At 46.6% G+C, this 23,761-nt stretch overlaps 1 protein-coding gene across 4 annotated transcripts in view; it reads left to right on the forward strand.

Annotated features, from left to right (window-relative positions):
- The window catches only part of pde5ab (phosphodiesterase 5A, cGMP-specific, b), a 56,328-nt gene that overhangs the window by 24,324 nt on the left and 8,243 nt on the right, over nt 1-23,761 (forward strand). For 3 of the 4 annotated variants that reach the window (XM_030338332.1, XM_030338333.1, XM_030338330.1), the window contains exons 4-15: nt 2,718-2,807; nt 4,403-4,474; nt 5,656-5,745; nt 6,037-6,174; nt 9,963-10,030; nt 13,349-13,457; nt 13,633-13,717; nt 15,208-15,383; nt 16,066-16,125; nt 20,211-20,357; nt 23,075-23,200; nt 23,316-23,410. In XM_030338332.1, the coding sequence (XP_030194192.1) occupies nt 2,718-2,807; nt 4,403-4,474; nt 5,656-5,745; nt 6,037-6,174; nt 9,963-10,030; nt 13,349-13,457; nt 13,633-13,717; nt 15,208-15,383; nt 16,066-16,125; nt 20,211-20,357; nt 23,075-23,200; nt 23,316-23,410 (1,256 nt within the window). The remainder of the gene's footprint in view (nt 1-2,717; nt 2,808-4,402; nt 4,475-5,655; nt 5,746-6,036; nt 6,175-9,962; nt 10,031-13,348; nt 13,458-13,632; nt 13,718-15,207; nt 15,384-16,065; nt 16,126-20,210; nt 20,358-23,074; nt 23,201-23,315; nt 23,411-23,761) is intronic. The other variant, XM_030338331.1, reaches the window with a different exon arrangement.

Raw genomic sequence — 23,761 nt, forward strand, 5'->3', positions numbered from 1 at the left:
TCAGTGTGTGTGCATGTGTGTGTGAGTGGGGTGGGTGGGATAAGAGGGACAGACCCTTGATAAGCGTGTTGTATACAGAGCCAGTGGGCAGCGCCCTCCATTAACCAACCTCGCTGGGAGAAGAGCGGGAGAAGACCTTCCGCCTGACCTTCGACTGACCCAACGTTTACGTGACTAACTGGCCTCAGTGCGTGGTTCGATTCGACCGCTCACAGCTCAGTCCTTTCCAGGCGTCAGTCAGTGCCAAAGCTGTTACTCATTGACTACGTGAAGCGTTTCTCAGCCACGTTCCGCCACTGGGCTAGCCGTAGCCTAGCCGTAGCCTAGTCGTTGTGCTCTGCTGTCATTGATTAGCTCGGTGGTCTTGGGGAACGCCAAACCACCGAGAGTGAGCGCAGCCTTGATTTGATTGGAGGGCTTGGCAGAGTTAGCTCCAGCGTCTTCATTATCAAATCCCGCTCCTCGTTCGTTATCGGGAGGGGGCCCGATAGGAGGGTCTGTCAGCTCTTTGCCCAGAGGCTATGTTTACCTGAAGGTCCTGATCATGTGGAGAACACCAGCCAGGAAATGTAATAGTGATTCAATCGTCCCGGAGCCAGAACCAGTCAGTTGGAAAAAGCTTGTGTGTTTGGTGTATTTGGTTGTTCATGAGGAGGACTCATTAGGTCTGGGGCGCGTACCGCCAAGGCACAGTCCAAAAAAAAAACACAGATCAGGTGTTTTTTCTACCCTGTTGATTGACACGTGGCTCTGATGTTATCCAGCTGTGTACGTAACGCAGGTGTTTTTATGGTGGTGATTTATGGTGGCTTATCCTGTTGAAGAGCTAGAATGGGAGCACAGAGCGATACAGAACGAGATAAACTGTAAACGGACAGTAGTAGGCTCAACCAATGGTGCTACCTGAGTCTACCTCGCTCACTGTCTACAAGTCCACTCAGACGTGCACGCTTGTCTGAGTGTGTTTGTGTGTGTGTATGCACATGCACGTCCGACGGCGTGTCACATGGCACTGCATCCGTGCACTGTTCCCAGGAAGTCCAGACTGTGTCATTTGGAGTTGGTAGTTGGCTCTCCCTCAAACCGCAGAGCTGCTGTGATTGGATCATTAACTTCCTATTAGTGCGGCCAGGGATGCGTCGGCCCCCAGTGTTTACATTGGTACGACCCTACTGTGGGTAAAGTGCTTGGCAGCGACCCGGGCCAGACCAATCTGTGGGTATGTTATTCTTATCAATGGCTTCACTGTGTGGGCTCCAGAATTCTATCAAGACAGAGAGAAAGTGAGCGAGAAAAGAAGAGAGAAGGAAGGAAAGTGAAGAGAAAAAGCCATCACTGCGTGTATAGGCTGGGTTCTCTACGTTTGTTTTGATCCCGGTTTCGTCCCACAGACATTTCTTGGGTTTCAAAAGCGAACTGTGAGACGTAAACCGACAAGTTATTATTTACATATTTTTGCTTCACCTTAATTGAATTAGAAGTGAAGGTCTCAGTGTGCGTCTTGTTTCTGAGCGTGACGAATAGCGAGACGAGTCAGAGAAGGAACCAAGGTGGTCCGCTGGATTCACTGCCAGCCTGGGTTTGGACGAACAGAGGGGTTCAGTCTGGGATCAGGACAGCCTGGAGGTGTGTGTGTGTGTGTGTGTGTGTGTGTGTGTGTGTGTGTGTGTGTGTGTGTGTGTGTGTGTGTGTGTGTGTGTGTGTGTGTGTGTGTGTGTGTGTGTGTGTGTGTGTGTGTGTGTGTGTTATTTGTGTAAAATAATAGGTATATTAATATTAGAGTATTCTGTGTGTGTTTGTATATATATTTATATATATATATATATATAAAAAATCACACACAGTCAGACACACACACATACATTGCTTTCAATCAGTGTGAGGAGCAGAAGTTGGGAAAGGACAGTGAGAGCGAGTAGATGAGCAAGGGGGAGAGAGAGTGGGAGAGAGAGTGAGAGTGGGAGAGAGAGAGAGGGTGAGAGAGAGTGGGAGAGAGAGTGAGAGTGGGAGAGAGAGGGAGAGAGAGAGAGGGTGAGTGAGATTGGGAGACAGGCTAAGAGAGAGTAGGAGAGAAGGGGCCACTAGGAGCATCTATCGACCGACCCTTAACTACCCCCCCCCCCCATGTGCTCGTCGTTGACACCGAATCAAGTGCTCCCTATGTCCTAGGTCGATTCCACACTCCTCCCAAAGATTTAAATGTCTTCATACTTTATAGTTCTCACAGCTCTGTATTACGCAGAATTGTGCCTTGGTATTCTAACCGATCCAGTACTGCTCAGTTGTCATTATTCTGACTGTTACAGTTTGTTGGTTTGTTGCGACGCCGTTGTGATGTTGTATTGGGTTTGCCTGTTGTGTTTGCGCGTTGTCTATTGAGTATTCACGACATAAAAGACACAATATCCGTTTTGCAAGTGCTCTAGAGTGATTAACCACGATAAAAAAGGCACTTAACGGCATACAATATAATTAAAGACAGGGAAGAGGCAATTAAATAATAATTGAGAGTATTTCTGTCCTGTCTGACTCCCTGCCAGAAGGATCTGGGTTTGAACCCCAGCGTCCTGTTGGCTCCACCCATACCTGCTGCTTAATGACCTGTCCCACAAACATGTTGGTCGTGTAGCTCGCTGTGGATATGAGCGTCAGCTTAAATGACCACGCACCGTTGTATGTGTTTGTGTGTGATAAACGTACGTGTGTGTTCCCTGCAGGACCCCAGGTTCAACGCAGAGGTGGACCTGATCACGGGTTACAAGACGCAGACCATCCTGTGTCTGCCAATCAAGAACCACAAGGAGGAGGTACCTAGAGGCCACGCCCACTCATGCACATCACTTTATACACATGTAAAAATGTCCCTCCCCCCACAAAGGTTATGTTTGCGCTAAAGACTTGAGATGTCGTTGGTCACACGTCCCCATGTTCGCTTGAACTAATGAAGTATCAATCACCTGATAGGAGAAGGCAGCTCCCTCTAATTCCCTCTGCTTTACGTGAAACTAACGCAGACTTTAAGGGTAGATAAACCAGAGCGTTTTCGATATCATTCTCTGGATGCCGTAGCCAGGGCATTACGTATAGCCAAATGACCGCAGCCATCCATCGTACTTTAATGTCAATACTTTTCCTAGAATGTGAAGCAAAGGCCTTCTTGAAGCCTATCCTTTATAACAGCACTGCCTGCTGTGGCTGGACCCCTGGGTTGAGCTCCTAAGCCACAGACGGACCTCCTTTAATGGGCACAGAAGTGACAAGGGTCGGCGCGTTACGCAAATACAGCATACGCTTACTTTGCATACTGCTTATTTCCGTTTTAATATTTTAATTGTAGTTTCGGCTCAATGTATTCGTCACAATGATTCGGTTCGTGTTTCCGCGAGTGCAAAATAATGAAAGTAACCATAGGCTATCGCCGACTTGGTTGACCACTAAACATCATCACACACAAGCCCTGCAGCCAGTAAAGTGATGGCCTATCCGAACGCGGTTGTATGTCTGGATATTAGGCTTGCACCTCATCACAGGAAGCAAAAAGTAGGATGCAAATATCAGCATCTCCCATGTAGCCGACACGCAAATGTGGCCGCCTTTCATTATTTTTAATGCAAAGCTGAGAAAGACAACAACAGCCTCTTCTTCCCAGTAGCCCTGCTGTTCTCTGGCTGTGAATACTGATCTGTGCCGAGCGTATCACAGGTGACACTGGTACATTTGATCATATGTTCGATTAAATCTGTGTTGGGTTTGTATTATCATACAGACTGTGGTATTATCTTTTATAGCTCCTCTCCTCAGTGTGTGAGTGACTCATTCCAGTAAGCAGTAATCCCACTGATTCCTTTTCCTTTGTTTATGATGTTTCATTTATTTTTGGTTCCGTTTTAACTTGCTGAAAACCGCGTGGCGCCATGTTTAAATCGTCAAACCTAGACTTTGTAGAACAAAACGCATTTCCGTTGGCCCAACAAATGCACAATAACTCTCATTTAACCCTAACTCACTGAGAACCCTTATGTAATCGGCCCACAATGATTCCTATCAATACATATTTCTCTAATAAAGAAATCTGATAGGCTGATCACGCATTAAAAAGATCGGTGCATCCCTAGTTTTATCAATCCATTATTCTATCATTCTATTAATCACAGAGCTATAAAGAAAACCCTTTAAATGATGTACTGAAATGGAAGATTCTATTAGATAATATAACCATGTTGACACATAATCATTTGTAGGTAACTTCTAAAACTAACACTAGTTCACAGGGATGAAAACGTATAGACTCCATAGCATGTCATGGCCGTGCCCGGGCTGTAGAATGGGTAAGTAGGTCTTATTAATCAGGGCACTCTGCGGTGTTTAATATTTCATCATAATGGTGTTCCTGCCGGTCTAGGTGGTGGGGGTGGCGCAGGCCATCAATAAGAAATGTGGGGAGGACAAAGTTTTCACTGAGCAAGACGAAAAGGTAGGTGGTGCTTGACGATTCTGGGTTACTGTGTGTGTGTGAGTGTGTTTGTGTGATTAAACCTGGTTTGGCCTGTATGAGTTTGGTGTTTTGTGTGTGTGTGTGTGTGTGTGTGTGTGTGTGTGTGTGTGTGTGTGTGTGTGTGTGTGTGTGTGTGTGTGTGTGTGTGTGTGTGTGTGTGTGTGTGTGTGTGTGTGTGTGTGTGTGTATTGTGGTCTGTTCATCCGTCCATCCATCCTGTGTTAGTCCATCAGTAATAAAGCGTGATGATGACAGTGGTGATGGTGGCGATGATGATGCTGATGAAGATGATAAGGATGATGATGATGGTGGTGGCGATAATGATAATGATAATAATAATAATAATAATAAATCCTATTTTTGAATAGGGACTGTGCACATCAATGAACATTGATGTTTAAACATCTTTGTAAACATGCCGGATTATAGCAGAGCTGCTAATTTGCATCCGTAGTCCCTAATTAAATAAATATAAAAAGTACAAACAGAAGAGACGGCAAATAAATAGATTAAAATACAAATAGAAGAGACAGCAAACAAATAGATGAAATACAAAGTAGAGGAGAACACACACAGCACAATAGATTACACAATCATGAAGATACCAGATGGAGACAGGATATGACAATGCATTAAAAGATGATGATGAAGATGATAAGGATGATGATGATGGTGGTGGCGATAATGATGATGAAGATTATAAGGATGATGATGATGATGATGATGAGGATGGTGGTGATGATGAAGATGATGAGGTGGATGGTGGTGATAATGTTGATGATGATGTCGATGGTGGTGGTGATGATGATGAGGTGGATGGTGGTGATAATGTTGATGATGATGTCGATGGTGGTGGTGATGATGAGGAGGAGGATGGTGGTGTTAATGTTGAGGATGATGTCGATGGTGGTGGTGATGATGAGGAGGAGGATGGTGGTGATAATGTTGATGATGATGTCGATGGTGGTGGTGATGATGAGGAGGAGGATGGTGGTGATAATGTTGATGATGATGTCGATGGTGGTGGTGATGATGAGGAGGAGGATGGTGGTGATGATGAAGATGATGAGGAGGATGGTGGTGATAATGATGTTGAGGATAGCAAAGGTTGGTCGTCTATGATGACGATGTGAAGGTTTGTGATGCCATGTGGTCTCCAGGACTTCTCCTCCTACCTGGCGTTCTCTGGCATCGTGCTGCACAACGCTCAGCTCTACGAGACGTCCCAGCTCGAGAACAGACGGAACCAGGTGATCACATCCCGCCGGCTACACCGAAGAAACGCAGGATCTTTAGGCTCAAACACCGTCTACATTGTGCATTCATCTGTGTGTGTTTGACGTGTTATTGATTATATGTGTGTGTGTGTTTGTGTGTGTGTACACTGGTGGGTGTGTGTGTGTGCTTGCGCTGGTGGGTTGGGGTGTGTGTGTTTGTGGGTGTGTGTGCATGTGCTGGTGGGGAGAGGTTTGTGTGCGTGTTTGTGCACTGGTGGGGGTGTGTGTGTGTGCGTGTGTGTGTGTGTGTGTGTGTGTGTCCAGGTGCTGCTGGACCTTGCCAGTCTGATCTTCGAGGAGCAGCAGTCCCTGGAGGTGCTGCTGAGGAAGATCGCCGGCACCATCCTCTCCTTCATGCAGGCCCAGGCATGCACCGTGTTCATCGCTGACCAGGACTCCATGGTACACACACACACACACACACACACACACACACACACACACACACACACACACACACACACACACACACACACACACACACACACACACACACACACACACACACACACACACACCACAAAGTACAACATCCAATCGGGCTGTTTTTGAGAGAAAGACAAGCAATGAGCCAAGCTGTTCACACGGTCTGACCTGAATGCAGCGAGAGACATCAGCTGATTCAGGAGCTGTTTGAGAGATGGGGACGTAATGTGTGCAATCCGCCTGCTGTCAGTGCGCCCTCGCCTCGGCTTCTAACACAGCAGCGCATCACCAAAATGTCACTTCGTTCTTGCAAACTGCCTCGGTGTGTGTGTGTTAGTGAGTCTATATATGTGTGTGTGTTTGTGAGTGAGAGTGTGTGTGTGTGTGTGTGTGTGTGTGTGTGTGTGTGTGTGTGTGTGTGTGTGTGTGTGTGTGTGTGTGCCTGTGGGGTTTCTTTGTACAATCACACTTCGGTCGGCCACATTCCCCAATCGCCTAAAATCCAAAGGTGTAGACGGAGCAAACTCCATATTCAGTGAATGCATTTGAACACAACTGTTGACACAGTTGAGAGCAACATGGTCATAAACACAGAGGGCTTGGTACTGTGTGTTCTGAGACCATAATGAGGCTTTCACTCCACGAGTGTAAGCCGGAAACAAAGGAGAATGATTTGTGTTTGTTCCTATGTGGGTTTCATTACCCTCGCTTGAGTCGCTTTAGGCAAAACAAAAAAAAAAGTCTGTACCGACGGTCGAGTTGTGACCCGACTGCCAGTTACTGTAAATATTTTAACGAACGGTTGCTGAAAAAACATCCACTGTTACCTTCCTGTCCATTGTTTAATATTTGGGCTGTGTGAGGAAGGAAGCCTTTGTAATGGATACACTTTGTGTATTATTGTTCGGTTATCTTTCGGGATTTAATTTCATACTCATACAATTTGGGAACCACGTAACCACACACGTGGTTACGTGTGTGGTTACAGTACCTCTACTGGGTGTGTGAAAATCATATTCTGAAGATGAATCTCTTACGTAACGAGCAATAATGAACTACAGTGGACTGTGTCGTAAATGTGTGTGTGTGTGTGTTTGTTTGTTGTTATTAGATAGGACCTACTGGTTTCTCTCTCTCTCTCTCTCTCTCTCTCTCTCTCTCTCTCTCTCTCTCTCTCTCTCTCTCTCTCTCTCTCTCTCTCTCTCTCTCTCTCTCTCTCTCTCTCTCTCTCTCTCTCTCTCTCTCTCTCTCTCTCTCTCTTTCTCTCTCTTCCACAGCTAAACATTTGGGTCTCATTTATTAGTCCCGTCTGCGTTGACAGCCCCCCTTATACACACTGTATGGAGACCTGACAGTGCACTCTCACAATCATGCATTCTCCCCCCCCACCCCCGACACAACTGTCTGCCAACAGGAAGGAGCTTTCCTCCTGGCAGGAAGTCCCGTAAATGACTAAACGGAGGGGGAATCTGGTTCGCCGTTTCATTATTTTCTTTTTTTACAGATCTCTGTGTTCAATCCCTGTAATGTATACTTTGTCTCAGAAAGGGTTTGGTGCGTTTACACTTGTGTGTAGATTTAGTAATCTGGGCCTTCCTGTGCTAGCCTGTCTTTGCAGCTTGTACGTGTCTGTGTCTGCCTCTTTGATATCTGTGTTTTCCCTCTCTGTGTCTTTGCGGTGTTTTTGCGTGTATGTGTGTGTGTGTGTGTGTGTGTGTGTGTGTGTGATATCTGATAGGGATTGACATTTGGCTGAACGCTTAAAAATCCACACTAATCCCTTTCTACGTCAGCATGTGGGGGGGTGTGTGTGTGTGTGTGTGTGTGAGAGTTAATGGGTGTGCGTGGGTGTGTTTGCCTGCACCTGCATGTGTTCTATTAATGTAAGGTCAAGCACAGTCAGTCCAATACCGTTCTGTATCTCGCTTTGTTTTTCTTGTTTTAGTTTGTCTCTCTCACTATGTTTCTGATTCCTTACGTCTCCCTTACCTGTGTTCCTCTCTCTTTCCCTATATCTTTATATGTCTCTATTTCTTTATGTTTCCCTATGCTTCTCCTGGGGGGGGGGGACGGAGGGTTGTCATAACTCCGTCCTCCGTGTCCCCCCCCCTGTGAAGAAAACACTTGAGCTGACCCTCCGGCCCTCGTCCCCGGACGGGAAACATAAACTGTCCCTCCGTCTCCACGTGCGCACCGATATAAATGTCACAACATCAGCGGCGGTCTCCTTCTTCCTTGTGTACACACTGCCTTTATGACCGCTCTTGGTGCAGGTATGTTGAAAAAGGGTGGTCATGGTGATGCCTACCCCCACAAAGCAACAGGGTTCGTGCACGCCGTCCGTGTGTGGCGGTTATTCGCTAAAAAACGACAGAGGTTGGATGAAAATGTCGGGGATCTCTTTTTATGGCGGCGACTCTGGGCCGAGCCACGCCACCGGCGAGCGTAAACATCCCCTTCTCCACCTATTAAAGTCGACTGGGAATAAAGAAGATGGATTCAACTGTTATCGGGGGGGGGGTTGGGGGTGGGGGGGGGGGGCGAGAGGGAGGGAGGGAGAGGAAGAGAGAGAGAGAGAGAGAGGGAGGAGAAAACACGACCGTATATGGTCTTAAGGAATGTGGGGATAAATGTTCCCTTCTGTCCGGGATTAATTGGTGATATATCAAGTGAATGGGGGTCGCGTCTCACAGTTTCGCTGGGGGTGTTTTTTTCTCCTTTGCGTGTAGAAGGAGTAACGGCCTCCTAATAAAATACGCCAAAAAGCTTCAGTACAGTTCGTTTTTGACGATCGAACAAAGCAGATGTTTTATGTCTTTTATTAAGAGCCAGTGAACCCAAAACCGTTATTTTGGGGGTTTTAAACGTGTTTGTTTGTCTTAGATGATCATCAACATATTGATCTATTTCATTGTTATCCACTCTTACCCTAAGTTAGAAAAGAAAGAGCCATTCTCCCCAAAACCGTGTGAGCGTTCCTGTCTGCTGGGGAGGGGGAGCGGTGGCGTTCTTTTGGTGGCGTCTGAGTGCCTTTTCCGAGGCACCCAGACGCCACCACCAAGGGAGTCTGTGGACACGTGAGGCTCTGCCTCGGCAGCAGTTGATTGAGGCGTCCGAGAGAAGGTTTAGCTTTTTTTTAAAAACACTTTTGGTTCAACGCTACGGTGTGTGTAGATGGTGAGGCTCCGTCTGAGCAGCGATTCAATTCATGCCCACGTCCAAGTGAGGGTTAGGCTTCCCGGACACCTGTGTGGCGCATTTCATACACAACATATGCGGTAACCATGGGGATTACACGCACCCCTCTTACCTCAATCCCAATTTTTTTTTATATATATATTTTTTAAACTCATACACTTGAGTTCGCCCCGGGGCTTGACAGACATAAGGAAAACATTGCCTTTTTTCTCTATTTGTTGTGGATTGGGTAGAAACTAGAAAGACTTGGAATTTTAACTGCAAGGGGTCTAGAAAAATGTACGCCTCAAAATGGACACGTCATTCAGACACACGCAAACACAGACACACACATACACTCACATAAGCAAACATTCACCCAAACACACATGTCTTAGCCCTTCCTGAGGTTATGAAATGGAGCTGGGGTCTGTTTGTGTGTTTTGTCACCTGAGCCTAACTGCATTTCGGTCAACCCGAGTGACGCCTGCTGTTCAAGCATCAAAGTTCAGGGGAATAATCTCTCTCTCGCTCTCACTCCCCCCCCCCCCCCCCCCCCCCCCCCCCTCCCCCCCCCCCATATACAGAACACATTCTCCAGTGTCTTCCACATGGAATACGAGGAGCTCAGCGATGGTCTGGACGCCCCAAAAAGGTACAAAAGTCTAAATTCATTAAAGTCTACTGAAGTTGTGCTCGTCCTCTTTGCTATTTGTTTCCACTTGTTGTCTTCCTTGGATAAAGAAACAACCATCCCTTCCACACACACACACACACACACACTCTAGGGGTGTGTGTGTGTTTGTGTGTGTACAAAGTGTTGTCGGTGTGTAAATGTCAGACCAAATCCTCCCTCTTAGTGTGCTCTGTGTCTTCCTCTCGTTCACTCAGTTTTTATTTCTCTCTCTCGCACTCTCTATCGACTTCTATTCCTGTTTTTATCTCTCTGCCAAACACACAAAACAAGACAAAACAAAACCATATGAAGAGCGTATCTATGCAGGAACGTCATAAAAGAGATCCCTGGGAAGAGATTTTAGACGTTGAAGTCAGTATGACTCGCTGTCGTCTATTTGCCAATAAAGCATTTTGGAGTTTTTCTTTTAAGGGGGAAAAAGGGAGATATACACCAGGGAAAAATAAAAATAACTCAGTGCGGCATTAGAAACTCAAGGCTTATGGGATACTCTCTCTCTCTCTCTGTCTCTCTGTCTCACTGTCTCACTGTCTCTCTCTCTCGCTCAACTGCCAATATCCATGGGGTTGGGGTCCGTGCCCTCCCTCCATCTCTATCCCTAGAATCACTTCTTGGCTCTGGGATGCACTGGGAACCCGACACCTTCTCAATCACAAGCCATTGAGCCGCCATCATGTTGCGTTTCAAGGTTGGGGAGTGGGGGGCTCTTTAAAGACTGGTTAAAAGGGTCCCCCCCCCCACGCGGAGACGGAGGAACTGCCATCCCATCGCAGCTGTTTCGGAGCGGACGTATGGTTTTATCGCGTTCGACAGATTCTATTAGTTAAAAATGTCGGGGAACTGAATGAGTTAGGCCTGGGGGGGGGATCTGGGAACAGATGTGCTCCAGAAGGTTCCTGAAGACAACGCACATGTGTGAAGTGTATGGAAGTGTGCGGCGAGAGCGCGGTTCACGGTTGTGTGCGATCGTCGGCGGCGTCGAGTTATGTTTGACGTAAGCCCGTTAAATGGGTCAGCTTACAGACGAAGATGCCGTGCCTCGTTAGACACGGAGTCGAGCTCGGCGTCTGTCCTCGTGTCATGACTGGGATCTAACCCTTATCTCACTGTTCCTCTGTGGATGTGGAGGCTTGGGACGGCATCAAACCAGATGTGAGACGAGAAGGCAAGAGTAGGACGGATGCAACGTGAGGAAAATGATTAAGTGGAAACAGCCCTAGCCGATTGGCGTACCGCTCGTTGGATGAAGCGACCCAACCTTGTCATCGCCTCCCCTGTCTTTGACTGTTTGGTCCGAAGCTAACTTGTAGATGGTGGTTGGTGGAGAAGGGGTTGAATACACAGTTTTCTTTTGTTTGATCCACTTTAAAAAACAAGCAGGATTTAGCTTATCAAAAACTGACATTTTCAGTTGGATAATTTTGTGTTTTTCATGTCTTTTTGTATTTGTGTACTGAGGGTGTGTGTGGGGTTGATCGGCATAGACAAGAGCATCATTTTCAAAAACATGACACACATCATAATGGACAGACCGAGAAGAAATGTAAACAAAAGATGGAGACATTATATAAACTGCCTTGCGGCAACAAAGAGAGGGAGATAGAGAGAGAGATTTGATATGCAAGTCTGATGGTGTGGTTTCTTTATTTATATTGGGCAAGAATATTTCCGAGAGGCTGAGAGGGAAGCCGAAATAATCAGCCCGCAATCAGGAAGTCAACCAAATCAGATGTGTATTTAATCCCCTAATGTTTATGTCTGATAATGTTCCGAAAAGCAAGGCAGTTTCTGTGTCACACAATACCAGCTGGGACTGGGGAGCAGTAGTCAAACAGACTCAAGCAGCACCACGGAAGAGGGTTTCAGTGATAACTTGGCAAACCGCTGGATGCTTTTATAGGGACATGAAACCCGGGCCCTGTGTGTGGAACAGGAAGCTAGCTAGCTCTGACTTTTTTCTCAGCTTGTTGGCTGATTTAGTGGACTGGAAATGTTAAAAGTCATAAGTCAAACAATCCTCTTGGTGGATGGAACTCCTACTTGAGTTTCTCTGAATGCACCCCACAAACTGGCTCGACAGTATCTTTTAGCATTAGCATTCAGGGGTCTTAATTGCACATTGATACAATGATGTACGTAATTGTTCGGATATGTGCTGGCATAATATTCAGAATGAACCGATTTGTGAGCCACGCGATCTGAGGTATATATCTTAGGGCTAGGGTTCGGAAAAAAAAGTAACATGTTATAACAAGCCCAAAGCCAGGAAACAAACCCAACCCAAATACGGGAGCATACTACACCTGGACTTCAACACACACACACACACACACACACACACACACACACACACACACACACACACACACACACACACACACACACACACACACACACACACACATTCGCACAAAACCGGCACGTAACCCACAATGCAGTTCAGTCACAACGAGTCAACCCTGCCAACATCCACTGGCATTAGATGTGCACCTCACTCAATGTTTATATATATCCATTTCCATCATTTATAAAACCATACATGGCTAACCACAGTCAGATTTGGACTCATGTGAGGCACCGAGACGTTCTCATTAGGTGCTGAGGGATTTGACCGATTGTGTTTGTTCAAGAGTTCATGCTCATACTGCTAAGTGCTGTGAAGACCTTAGGACAAATCGGATGCTCTTTATCACAGATGTTTGGCCATGCAGCCAGCAGGCCGTAGTTGCCGGGGATGCTATCCCTGTGCTAGTATCAAGATAGACTGATAGTTTAGGATCACAGAGCAGATGTGTGGCTGTACAAAGAGCAGGCGGTAGTTATTGCGCTAGGCTATGCTCGTATCAGCAATCGGGGGAATTGAGTCTTGCAGACTTGGGGTCACAATCACATCTGCGTTGCTGGAGTTTAAAAAAGAAGTTTCCCTGACTTCTTAATATAAAATGACCAAACCTAGATCCTTCACAGTCCATGTGGGGCTGGAGTAGGTCAGGGGTGGCTCAGGTAGAGCGGTTTGACTTGTAAATCGGAAGGTTGCCAGTTCGATTCCCCGGCTCCTCCTAGCTGAGTATCGAGGTGTCCCTGAGTAAGACGCCTCACCCTGACTGCTCCTGAGGAGCACGCTGTCGCCCTGTGTGGTCGACTCTGCCATCGGTGTGTGAATGTGTGTATGAACGGTTGTACGTCGCTTTGGATGAAAGCGTCTGCAAAATCGCCTGAATGTAAACGTCCATCAAAGGCAACCCCCAATGCTTGACCAAATCCTATCTCCCACAGAGAGTGTGACGTCAGCCAGATCAACTACATGTACGCCCAGTACGTGCAGAACACCACGATGCCCCTAAACATCACAGACGTCACTAAGGACCTGCGCTTTCCCTGGACGGTCAGTCCCATGCTCCTCACTCCTCTGGCCTTGGTCCCACATTGTAGTTGGTATTGCATTGTCTTCTTTCTTATCGTTGCACATGTCATTGAGGATGGCTGTTCTGAATTTTTTGTCGAATGGACAATGTTTCAGGTGTTAATACATTTAATGATCTAAAATCGATGTGTTTCAGAGTGACAAGCCCGACCAGCCCAGTAACCACATCAAGAGCTTGCTGTGCACGCCCATCGGAAACGGCAAGAAGGACAAGGTCATAGGTAGGCGTCTGTTGTCGGTTTCTCCCTTTCCCTGTATCCCCCTTTCCGTCCCTCCCTTTCTCTCTCCGTCTCCCCCTCCCCTCTCTCTCTTTGTGTCTCCTCTCGGCGGGCCGCTCCGAGTGTCAGGAAGAGGGGGTTGTAAAGCCCACCTTGACCCATATCCTCCTCGTCTGTTGGTGACAGCAGCTTGAGAGCCGGCTAGTTATGCTCAGGGGAGAACCAACGATCTAAGCACCGTCTGCCTCCCACCATTTTGTGAATCTGTGTGAATGATCTTTTCTGGGTTTTTAGTATTTTCTGATCTTTCCGGCTCAAAGGGAACTGTTTTTGAGATTGGTCCGGTATTGCTTGAGAACAATGCATCTGTCATCTCCCAAATGTAATGTAATCCTTAGGAACAAGAAAAGTTTGTATTTTTATAAAAAACAAATAAGTATCCCTAGAAATCACACCAGGCTAAAAAGGCTAGAATCACCACCCGCACACACACACACACACACGCGCACACGCTCACACGCACACGCTCACACGCGCTCGCACACGCAGATGCACACGCACACAAACATACACACACAGAGAGACACGCACACAGACGTCTGCCCTTGCCACCGACTCATTCCCAGTGATTAGCATTAGCATAATTAGCCTCAGAGACTCTCAGAGTGCTGATCAAACGAGCGTCCCCCCCTCCCCAGGGTTCCCTGGGGAGGGGGCCACATCACAACAGGAAGTGATTAGACTTAGCATTTCACTTCATTTATTGTTAATGACTCACTTCGTTATAGGTGACAAAAAAAATGGGATGAAAAAACCTGTTTTGTTACCCTAAAATCTTTTTAAATGATAGATTCAGCCCTAAAGCCAGATCTCTCTCTAGACATCTACATGCACGCCTGACGGTAAGGATGCATATTATAGATGCCGGCCGGGGTTAGCAACAAGTAGCAATACGAACCACAGCAGGCTGCGGTGTGAATACCAAGTAGTTATCAGAGGGGGAAGAGATAAGCCATGTACCACATGCTTTTTTTTATTTATTTAACCTTTATTTTTCCAGATAAAACATTAAGAACAGTTTCTTATTTACAATATTGATCTGGTCCAAGAGGCCCCACATGCTACAGCTGTGTAGTGTGTACGACCGACCGTTTCCCAGTTCTGTCCTAAAATATCAGTTGATTTGAATTGAAGGACGATATTCCTTTCTCTTGCAACATCAACCATTTATTTTTTGTTGTGTTGTGTTATCAAACACTGTGTGTAACCCTGTGTGGGTGTGTTCTTTTGTTTGTCTGTGTGTATGTGTGTGTCTGTGTGTGTGTGTGTGTGTGCGTTTGTGTGTTTCCATGTGTGCATTCACCTGTGTGTTTCTATGTGTGCATTCATCTGTGTGTGTGTGTGTGTGTGTGTTTCAATGTTTTCATTTGTGTGTGTGTGTGTTTCTGTGTGTGCATTCATTTGTGTGTGTGTGCGCACGTGGACTCGGGCAGGCGTGTGCCAGCTGGTGAACAAGATGGACGAGGCGACGGGCGGCGTGAAGGCGTTCAACCGCAACGACGAGCAGTTCCTGGAGGCCTTCGCCATCTTCTGCGGCCTGGGCATCCAGAACACCCAGATGTACGAGAGCGTGGAGCGGGCCATGGCCAAGCAGGAGGTCACCCTGGAGGTGGGCGCACGCACGCATTGACGCACGCGCACACACTGGGCCAGTTGCATGCACGTTATGCAGGCTCAGATACACACTCATGGCGTACACACAGACAACGCACGCAACAACTCACACTTGGCCAGGCGCTTGCACACATGTAGGCCACCGTGCACGCACACACACACACACGCACACACACACGCGCACGCACACGCACACACACATGCACGCACACACTATACCAGGCTTACACACTAGCCCACCCACCAAAGTCCATCAGGGAAAGCCTCTCTTCCTCTGTGTTGTTAAGAGTCTCAGTGGTCAGCAGGGGGTCTTGAAGAGAGGTCCGTGTAGACATGCTCGTTCTCTGTCTCTCTCTCGCTCTCTCTCTGTCACCAAACTATACTTAAATCATTCTGTCCATTACAAACCATCAGCCAATCAATTTCACTGATGAGGTTATCAGAAAAGGAGTGTAATTGGAGTGTGTGTGTGTGTGTTTGTGTGTGTATGTGCGTGTGTGTGTGCGCGTGTGTGTGTGCGCGTATGTGTGCTTGGTGACATCACAGTTTGCTCGATCAAAATCCGGCTATGTTTAGTTTATTTACTTTTGAGCAAACATCTTTGGTTACCAGACGGAGTGATGTAAACGTGTGTGTGTGTGTGTGTGTGTGCGTGTGCGTGTGCGTGTGTATTTCAGGTCCTATCATACCACGCTTCAGCCGCAGAGGAAGAAACTCGGCTTCTCCAGGTAACAGCGGTAATTAACCTTTTATTTAATTAACACACACACAAACATACACACACACACACGCAAACACGCACCATACAAAGAAAAAAAATGAAAAAAAACGTTTTTGGACTAAATGAGATGTATATATATTTAGCATTTTTGATACTCAATTATTACAGAATATTCATAAAGTCTTCACTCTAATAACACCAATGTGCAGCCACGATATCTTAACCAACCTCATCGTATGGTGTTATACACTGCTATGCTTGTATTACAATTCTTTCCAGAACACATCTCTAAATGAGCGGGGACATAATGCACTCATCTGTACTCAACATGCAGCAAGCTGACAGTCAACCATGAGCTCATTCAATGCACTAGCTTAAATACACACAGGTACCTCCACATATGAACAGAGACACACACACACACACACACACACACACACACACACACACACACACACACACACACACACACACACACACACACACACACACACACACACACACACACACACAGATGTCCTGCCTGAGGGTCAATGAGTGTGTGAGTGTTTGAAGAAGAGATTGGAGATTATGTAAGTTGACACCCAGCGCTGAATCAGCACAATAAAACCCCTGTTTAGCCATTCTCTATGATCCACACACACACACACACATACACACACACACACACACACACACACACACACACACACACACACACACACACACACACACACACACAAAGAGAGAGACTTACTTACAGACACATGCTTGCTGTGTGTTAAGTAAAGCCAAAGAGCCAGCCATTCTATATAATCAACATCTCCTGCTCTCTATCTCTCTCTCTCCTTTGCTGTCTCTCTCTCGCTCTCGCTCTCTCTCTCTCTCATCCTCAATTTCTCTCTGATTGCCCCTCTCCTCTCCCTGTCTCTAACGCTCTCCCTTTCATTGTCCCTGAGTGAAATGCCTTTTTTTGGCTTCTGCTTCAACAGAGTCTCTATAATTGGGAGGTTCTGACAGCACTTCACTGTGATTCGTTTTTTATTTCTGAGCACAGCATTTGAAGGCAGAATCCAACGCCAAAGAGAGAAAAAGGGATCGGCACGGTGACCTAATAACTGTTCGCTTTAATTATTCATTTTTCTTATATATTTAACTACTTCATATTTGTTACCATGGCAACCCGTCTCCATTTTAGTCGACCTAATTACACCTTTTGCTCCTTTCTTACACTTTGAAGAGCGAGAAGATTATCTAATTCTAAATACACAGGGGGGAGGAGAACTATGTCAAATGACAACACTGTCTCCTTTTCTTAAAATATGTCTTGTTTGTTTTGACAAAAAAAACGTCAAATTTTAAATTGACAGAAAAACCCTTGATGAGCATGCTGTGGCTCACTTTTACTGTCATGAATGTACTATCGCACATTATAAATTACATGACATACTAAACACATGACAATCTAAACAATATACCCAGTTCACAGTGTTCATGTTGCTTACTTTGTGTTGGCTTACTAAACTGGATTTGATGTGATACTCACATGAATTAATCAATTCTCATTGCCACGCATAACATGCGAGTCTGTGTCGGTGAACTCATGCGCGCTGACCGAGTTAGAGAGTGTGGTTTGTGTGCCAGACGGAGGTGAGATGGCCCACATCTCCCCGCTGTCGGGCACCTGACCCTGGCCGAGGGCTCTTGAATGAGCCCCTCATTACGGGCTCATCATCAGACAATGCGTGTGTGTGCGTGTGCATTATCATTGTGCGTCCAGAAGGGGAGCTCGCTGGGTTAGCGTCTGCTTTCCGCTAGCTGCTTCCAGTGACTTGCAGTTCTAGTAGCCTAGCAAGATCTCCGATGAGTTCCGTACAACAAAACACGTTAGCAGTATGCCGAACACACATCACTCAGGCCTGCATTAACCTGCCATTGGGCCCTGGGGCTGAGAGGTTTCGTAGGCCCCCTGAGAGGGGATCTTACAATAAAGATGTGTGAATTATTTTCCGACATTTTTCCGTTGTCGCCGGGGGGGGGAGGTGGACGAGAAATCCTGACGGGGTGGGGGGGGGGGGGGGGGGTTAGACGACTGTGGCTGTGGTGTCAAGTGGCCACTGGCCCGAGCCGCCTTTTTTCTTGGCTCAAGATAGGCCTCAGTAAGCCCCAAACAAAAAATCACATTGTCTTGGGCCTACGCCGATTTGGGGGGCCTATCATGAGCCAGCATTAAAAAAAATAATAATAATGACTGCATCTCATGATAGGCCCCCTGACGGTCGTAGGCCCTGGGGCTTCAGCCCAGGTTAGCCTGGGCATTAAAGAGCCTCGCTGGAAATAATGCAGAACTGGAACTGGAACTTGTTTTGATAAAGCGACCATTCGGTTGAACCCTTTGGAAATGTTTTGAGAGTAATTTAAGGTGTATTGCCCTGACATGAGCTGGAGCTAGGCTACTGCAACTTCAGTTGGCTAAGGTCAATGGAAGCGGCTAACCAAAAGCTAATGCTAACCCAGCCATCCCCCCTTCTGGATGCACAGTGATGAATTTGGGTAAGACCAGCAAAGGCCAATTTGCAGGTACCTCAGTGATTTCCCTAATATGTCTATGAGTCCCTAGACTATGGTTATTGATATAGTATGGGGATATTTTTTAGCATTTTTAGGTTATTATTATCATTATTATTGATGTTATTATTATTAGTAGTTGTAGAACTAATACTATTTACTTATTCATTAATAAATTAAGGCTATTATTATTATTTTACATTGTTAATCTAATTCTTATTATTCCAATTGAATTACCAATTATAATATTGCATTTTCCTTGGTTGGAAACAAAAATTGTACCCTTAAGTCAGGATACTGAAAAGGAAATGGTGTACAGCCAGTGTAACTAGGGCGTGCCATACTTCTGATTACATTTGCCCCCTGACACTGGCCAGAATTGATGGGAGCTTAAGGTGAATCCTATCACTGAATTACAATGTCTCTCAGCCAATATTTCTCCCTTACTCTCGTTATTGCTCGCTTAACCTCTCTCACTGGCTTTTACTGGCTTTCTCTCTCCCTCTCTCACACTCTCCCCACTTCACTCATACTCTCTCTATCTGTGTCTTGCCCTATGCATATCTCTCTGTCTCCACTCTCTCTCCGCCTCGTTTTCTCTATTTCCTTCCCTTCTCTCTCTCTCTCTCTCTCTCTCTCTGTCTTTGTCTCTTTCTCTGTCTCTGTGTGTGTGTATTGAACAGTCTGAGTCTGGACTCAGTGATGGAGGATAAATAGACAACGGCCACAGGGTCAGCGCAGTGACAGAGTGTGTGTGTGTCTTGCTATGTATGGATTCACACATGCTTACTGTACTGTCTGTGTGTAAGCTATGCATAGGTATACGTAAGTACTCACATTTGTGTGTGTGTGTGTGTGTGTGTGTGTGTGTGTGTGTGTGTGTGTGTGTGTGTGTGTGTGTGTGTGTGTGTGTGTGTGTGTGTGTGTGTGTGTGTGCGCGTGCGTAATGACAACATTAAAGAAACTGGAATGTAAAACAGGCCAGACACAGACCAGGGACAGCAGAGCCAGAGTCACACATCTATAAAGAATTGTATAACAAAAATATACACAAAAACCCATTTCAATCGCACACGGACGGTACAAATTCACAGTAAGATGTCAACAGTCAGAGGAGAGGAAACAGACTCTACCGGGAGAAAATAAGTTCTCCCTCGCCATACGTTTGTTAGTCTGCTCTGTGCTCTTCCTTCTCTGACTGCTCCAGGCCCGGGTAGCCGAGTGTGGATCAGTAGGTGCTGATCATTACTGTGCTCTGTTGATGCCTGCTTGATGCTCTCTGCTCGCTGGCACAGGATCTCTGATTGCATGAAGGGGAAGTCGTATATTTTATGATGCTCTCCACTGACCATATAAATATTTAAATGCTTTAATCGGCGTGTGTGTGCGTTTGTTTGTGTCTGTTTGTGTGTATTTGTGTGTGTGTGTCTTTCTGTCAGTGTATTCGTGTGTGAGTGTGTTTGTGTGTGTGTTTATATTGATGTGCGTGTTTATTTTTCTGTTTACGTGTGTGTGTGTGTGTGTGTGTGTGTGTGTGTGGGTGTGTGTGTGTAGGCCGCGACAGTGCCCTCAGCCCAGACCCTGCATATTATGGACTTCAGCTTCAGCGACTTTGAGCTGTCCGACATGGAGACGACCCTGGCGACAATCCGCATGTTCATAGACCTCAACCTGGTGCACAACTACCAGATGAAGTACACGGTGAGAGAGACACCCACACACGCTGGGAGATAGAGGGAGAAAGTAACGTGCAAATACAACAGCATTCATCATACAAACATTATAAAAACCAACAAACAACACGCACATGCAAATAGCGCAATAATGCTCAATAGTTAGCATGCTGTGTTTATTATCTTAATAATTGTATATGTATATATTTTTCATATGTCTGTTGTACTCTTGTACACTACACTGGATTTGATGTGATATTCACATGAATTAATCGAATGAGGCTGGTTCCCTCTAAATATCAACATCCAAACGAGAACTTTTAAATTCTGTAGCCAGAGTGTGCTGGGAGAAACACTGGCCAGTACTTCCTGCCGGTACTATATTGATCAATTAGGGTATTTGGATAATTGAAAAACCATTAATAAAAACAATAAATATATTGGAATGCTACATATCAATCAACAGAGATTTTGAATTGGCTCCCTACTTAACAATGTAAAAACCACTCCTTACAAAGGAATATATTACCACAATACAGGCTGAGTGCCAATTAACTGGCAGTTGAAACCAGTCGTCATAGAAACCAATGGTTGGATCGAAATAAACATATCTAAAATTAAATGATGCGGGTTTCAGGTTTAAACCAGCTTCATCTGTAGTCTTCATCTCAAGTACAACCATTCCTGCGTGTTTAGACGCTGGAAACATGTCTCGATTTGTGAGAGATTTGAGGAGAGATTTAAAGCGTTTGTGTAAACAAGGCCATAGAGAGACGAGGGAGGGGGGGGACGAGAGACACAGGGTTAGAGACAGAGAGAGGGGTTTAGAGGGAGGGAGGAAGAGAGAGGGGAGCAGACAACCATGCAGTCCTCGGACACACACACACGCACATCTAGGTTCAGGGTAGGTTTGTATTGGAGCCCTTGTCCATTGGGAGAGCGTCTGTTATGTAACCAAAGAATCCCGAACATCTTCTCAGAGCTTAGAGCCGCCCACGGGTTGAAGTTGTCATTGCTTTCAAAATTAAGTTTTCAACATAGTTTCATAGTCCCTGCACGAACAGAGAGAGACCACAGCCACTGCAGTTTCTAGGCTAACATTGACTGAATAAATTATTAAACCATACCTTAAAGAGGTTCTCCACAAGCTGTTTAACATGTGAAGATGTGTCGCGTTGTGTTTTTCATCAACTTGTGTAAGGGTTGAGTCAAGATCTACATGTCATTAATCGCTCTTTTCTGCTGTTGCTTTTGTTAACGGGTTAGGGGTTAACCGCAAGACCCTCACGATGACCCATACTTCTAAAGATAGACTAAAGCATTGCTTGCAGAAAAGGACTTTTACAACCAACTTTAAGAGCAGGATTTCAAGCAGAGACACGGGGGGGAGGGCTTTGTGTAAGGGCTTCAGGAAGGAACCAGACTGTTGTCAGGAACGGTTACTGCGAGTGTGTACCGCGTAGCACATGACAGCCTTGAGAGAAACCAGTGCGGGCTGTGCGTGTGCACTTGTGTCCACGTGCAAGTGCTCATGTGTATTTCTATTTTATGTTGTGCGGTTTCAGGTTTCGGCTGTCTTTTAAGCAAGTCGTTTGTGGCTGATTTGAATCTGTACCGAACGCGCACTTTCTCTCTTTAACATCAAACTGAAAACCGCGCATCAAAAGCCAAAAGCTAACACATACTTACCCTCTGTGTTCCCCGCCTCCCCCCAACCCCTCCCCACACACACACACACACACACACACACACACACACACACACACACACACACACACACACACACACACACACACACACACACACACACACACACACACACACACACACACACACAGTAAGCACATCATGGGTTTGCTGGTTCTGTGGTAGCCCTGAGGTCTTCCATGATGGGAAGACATCCTTCTGTACATTGAGTGTTCTGGTAGAGAGAGACAGGGAGAGAGAGACAGGGAGGGAGAGGGAGAGAGAGACAGGGAGAGGGAGACAGGGAGAGGGAGAGAGAGGTAGAGAGAGACTGGGAGAGAGAGAGAGAGAGAGAGACAGGGAGAGAGAGACAGGGAGAGAGAGAGACAGGTAGAGAGAGACAGGGAGAGAGATAGAGAGAGAGATGGAGAGAGACAGGGAGAGAGAGGTAGAGAGAGGTAGAGAGAGACAGGGAGTGAGAGGTAGAGAGAGAGAGGTAGAGAGAGGTAGAGAGAGACAGGGAGAGAGATAGAAAGGGACGGGAAGAGAGAGGTAGAGATAAACAGGGTGAGAGGTAGAGAGAGACAGGGAGAGAAAAAGACCAATGGACCTTCATAGAGACAAACATTGATTCGGAGGATGAGGGAGGTGAGGTGGGGGTCTGACTGAAGATAAATGTTGGAATTCGAGGGACGTCTGCCCACCCAGAGAGAATGATGTAGTCTGTCAGTTGGAAAATAGCAAATGTCAAATAATTCGCCCATAAGAACGTAGGGAATGCTGATGACGGAGGAGAATGGAGGGGGGCGTAGCTATGACCTATCAGCCATATGGTCGCAGAATACTCAAGGAGAATTATTATTTTTCTCTTTTATTCTCACTTGTTTTGAAGGTTGAACCACTCTCACTCTCTCTCTTAACCCACACGGTCCGATTCTTTCTCTCTTTCTACTTCCTCCTTTAGCTAACCCTTCTTTTGCTTCTTTTTCAACCCCGGCTCTGACTCTGCCCCCACCCCTCTCTCCCTCCCTCCCTCCCCCCTCCTGCCCCCCCCCTCAGAGTCTATGCCACTGGGTCATGAGTGTGAAGAAGAACTACCGGCGGAATGTGGTCTACCACAACTGGCGGCACGCCTTCAACACGGCACAGTGCATGTTCGCCGTGCTCAAGTCCGGACGCCTGCAGGTACGGCGGCGTTAGCTCGCGTGTTAGCGCAAATGGCTTCCCGGCGACCTCGGCGGCCCCCGACACCCCCTCTCACGACGCACCCCCCCCTGTCCCCCCCCCCTGTCCCCTCCAGAACAACATGAGGGACCTGGAGATGCTGGCGTTGATGATCGCCGCGCTCAGCCACGACCTGGACCACCGAGGAGTCAACAACTCCTACATACAGAGGTAGGGAGGGAGGGGGGAGGGGGGAGAGAGGAGGGAGAGAGGGTGGGGGGAGGGAGAGAGGGTGGGGGGAGGGGAGGGAGGCGGGGGGAGGGATCATTAATTGATTATTAGTATTTTAGGGATGAAATTGGATAGATGCATGAATGAATGAAGGGCTGTCTGTCTGGCTAGAGGGAGGAAGGGGTGAGTGATGGCTGGAGGGATGGATGAGTGACACGAAGAAGAGATGAACGGTGAATGCATAAAAAAAAAAGGCGGGATAAGTAGATGGCTGGAGAAGCAAATTGAACGGGATGAAAAACGGGTTGATGGATTTCTGGATAAATGGACCAACATATGGTATGTGTATAC

Source organism: Gadus morhua, chromosome 17, assembly GCF_902167405.1.
Source record: "Gadus morhua chromosome 17, gadMor3.0, whole genome shotgun sequence".
Classification (NCBI taxonomy): Eukaryota; Metazoa; Chordata; class Actinopteri; order Gadiformes; family Gadidae; genus Gadus; species Gadus morhua.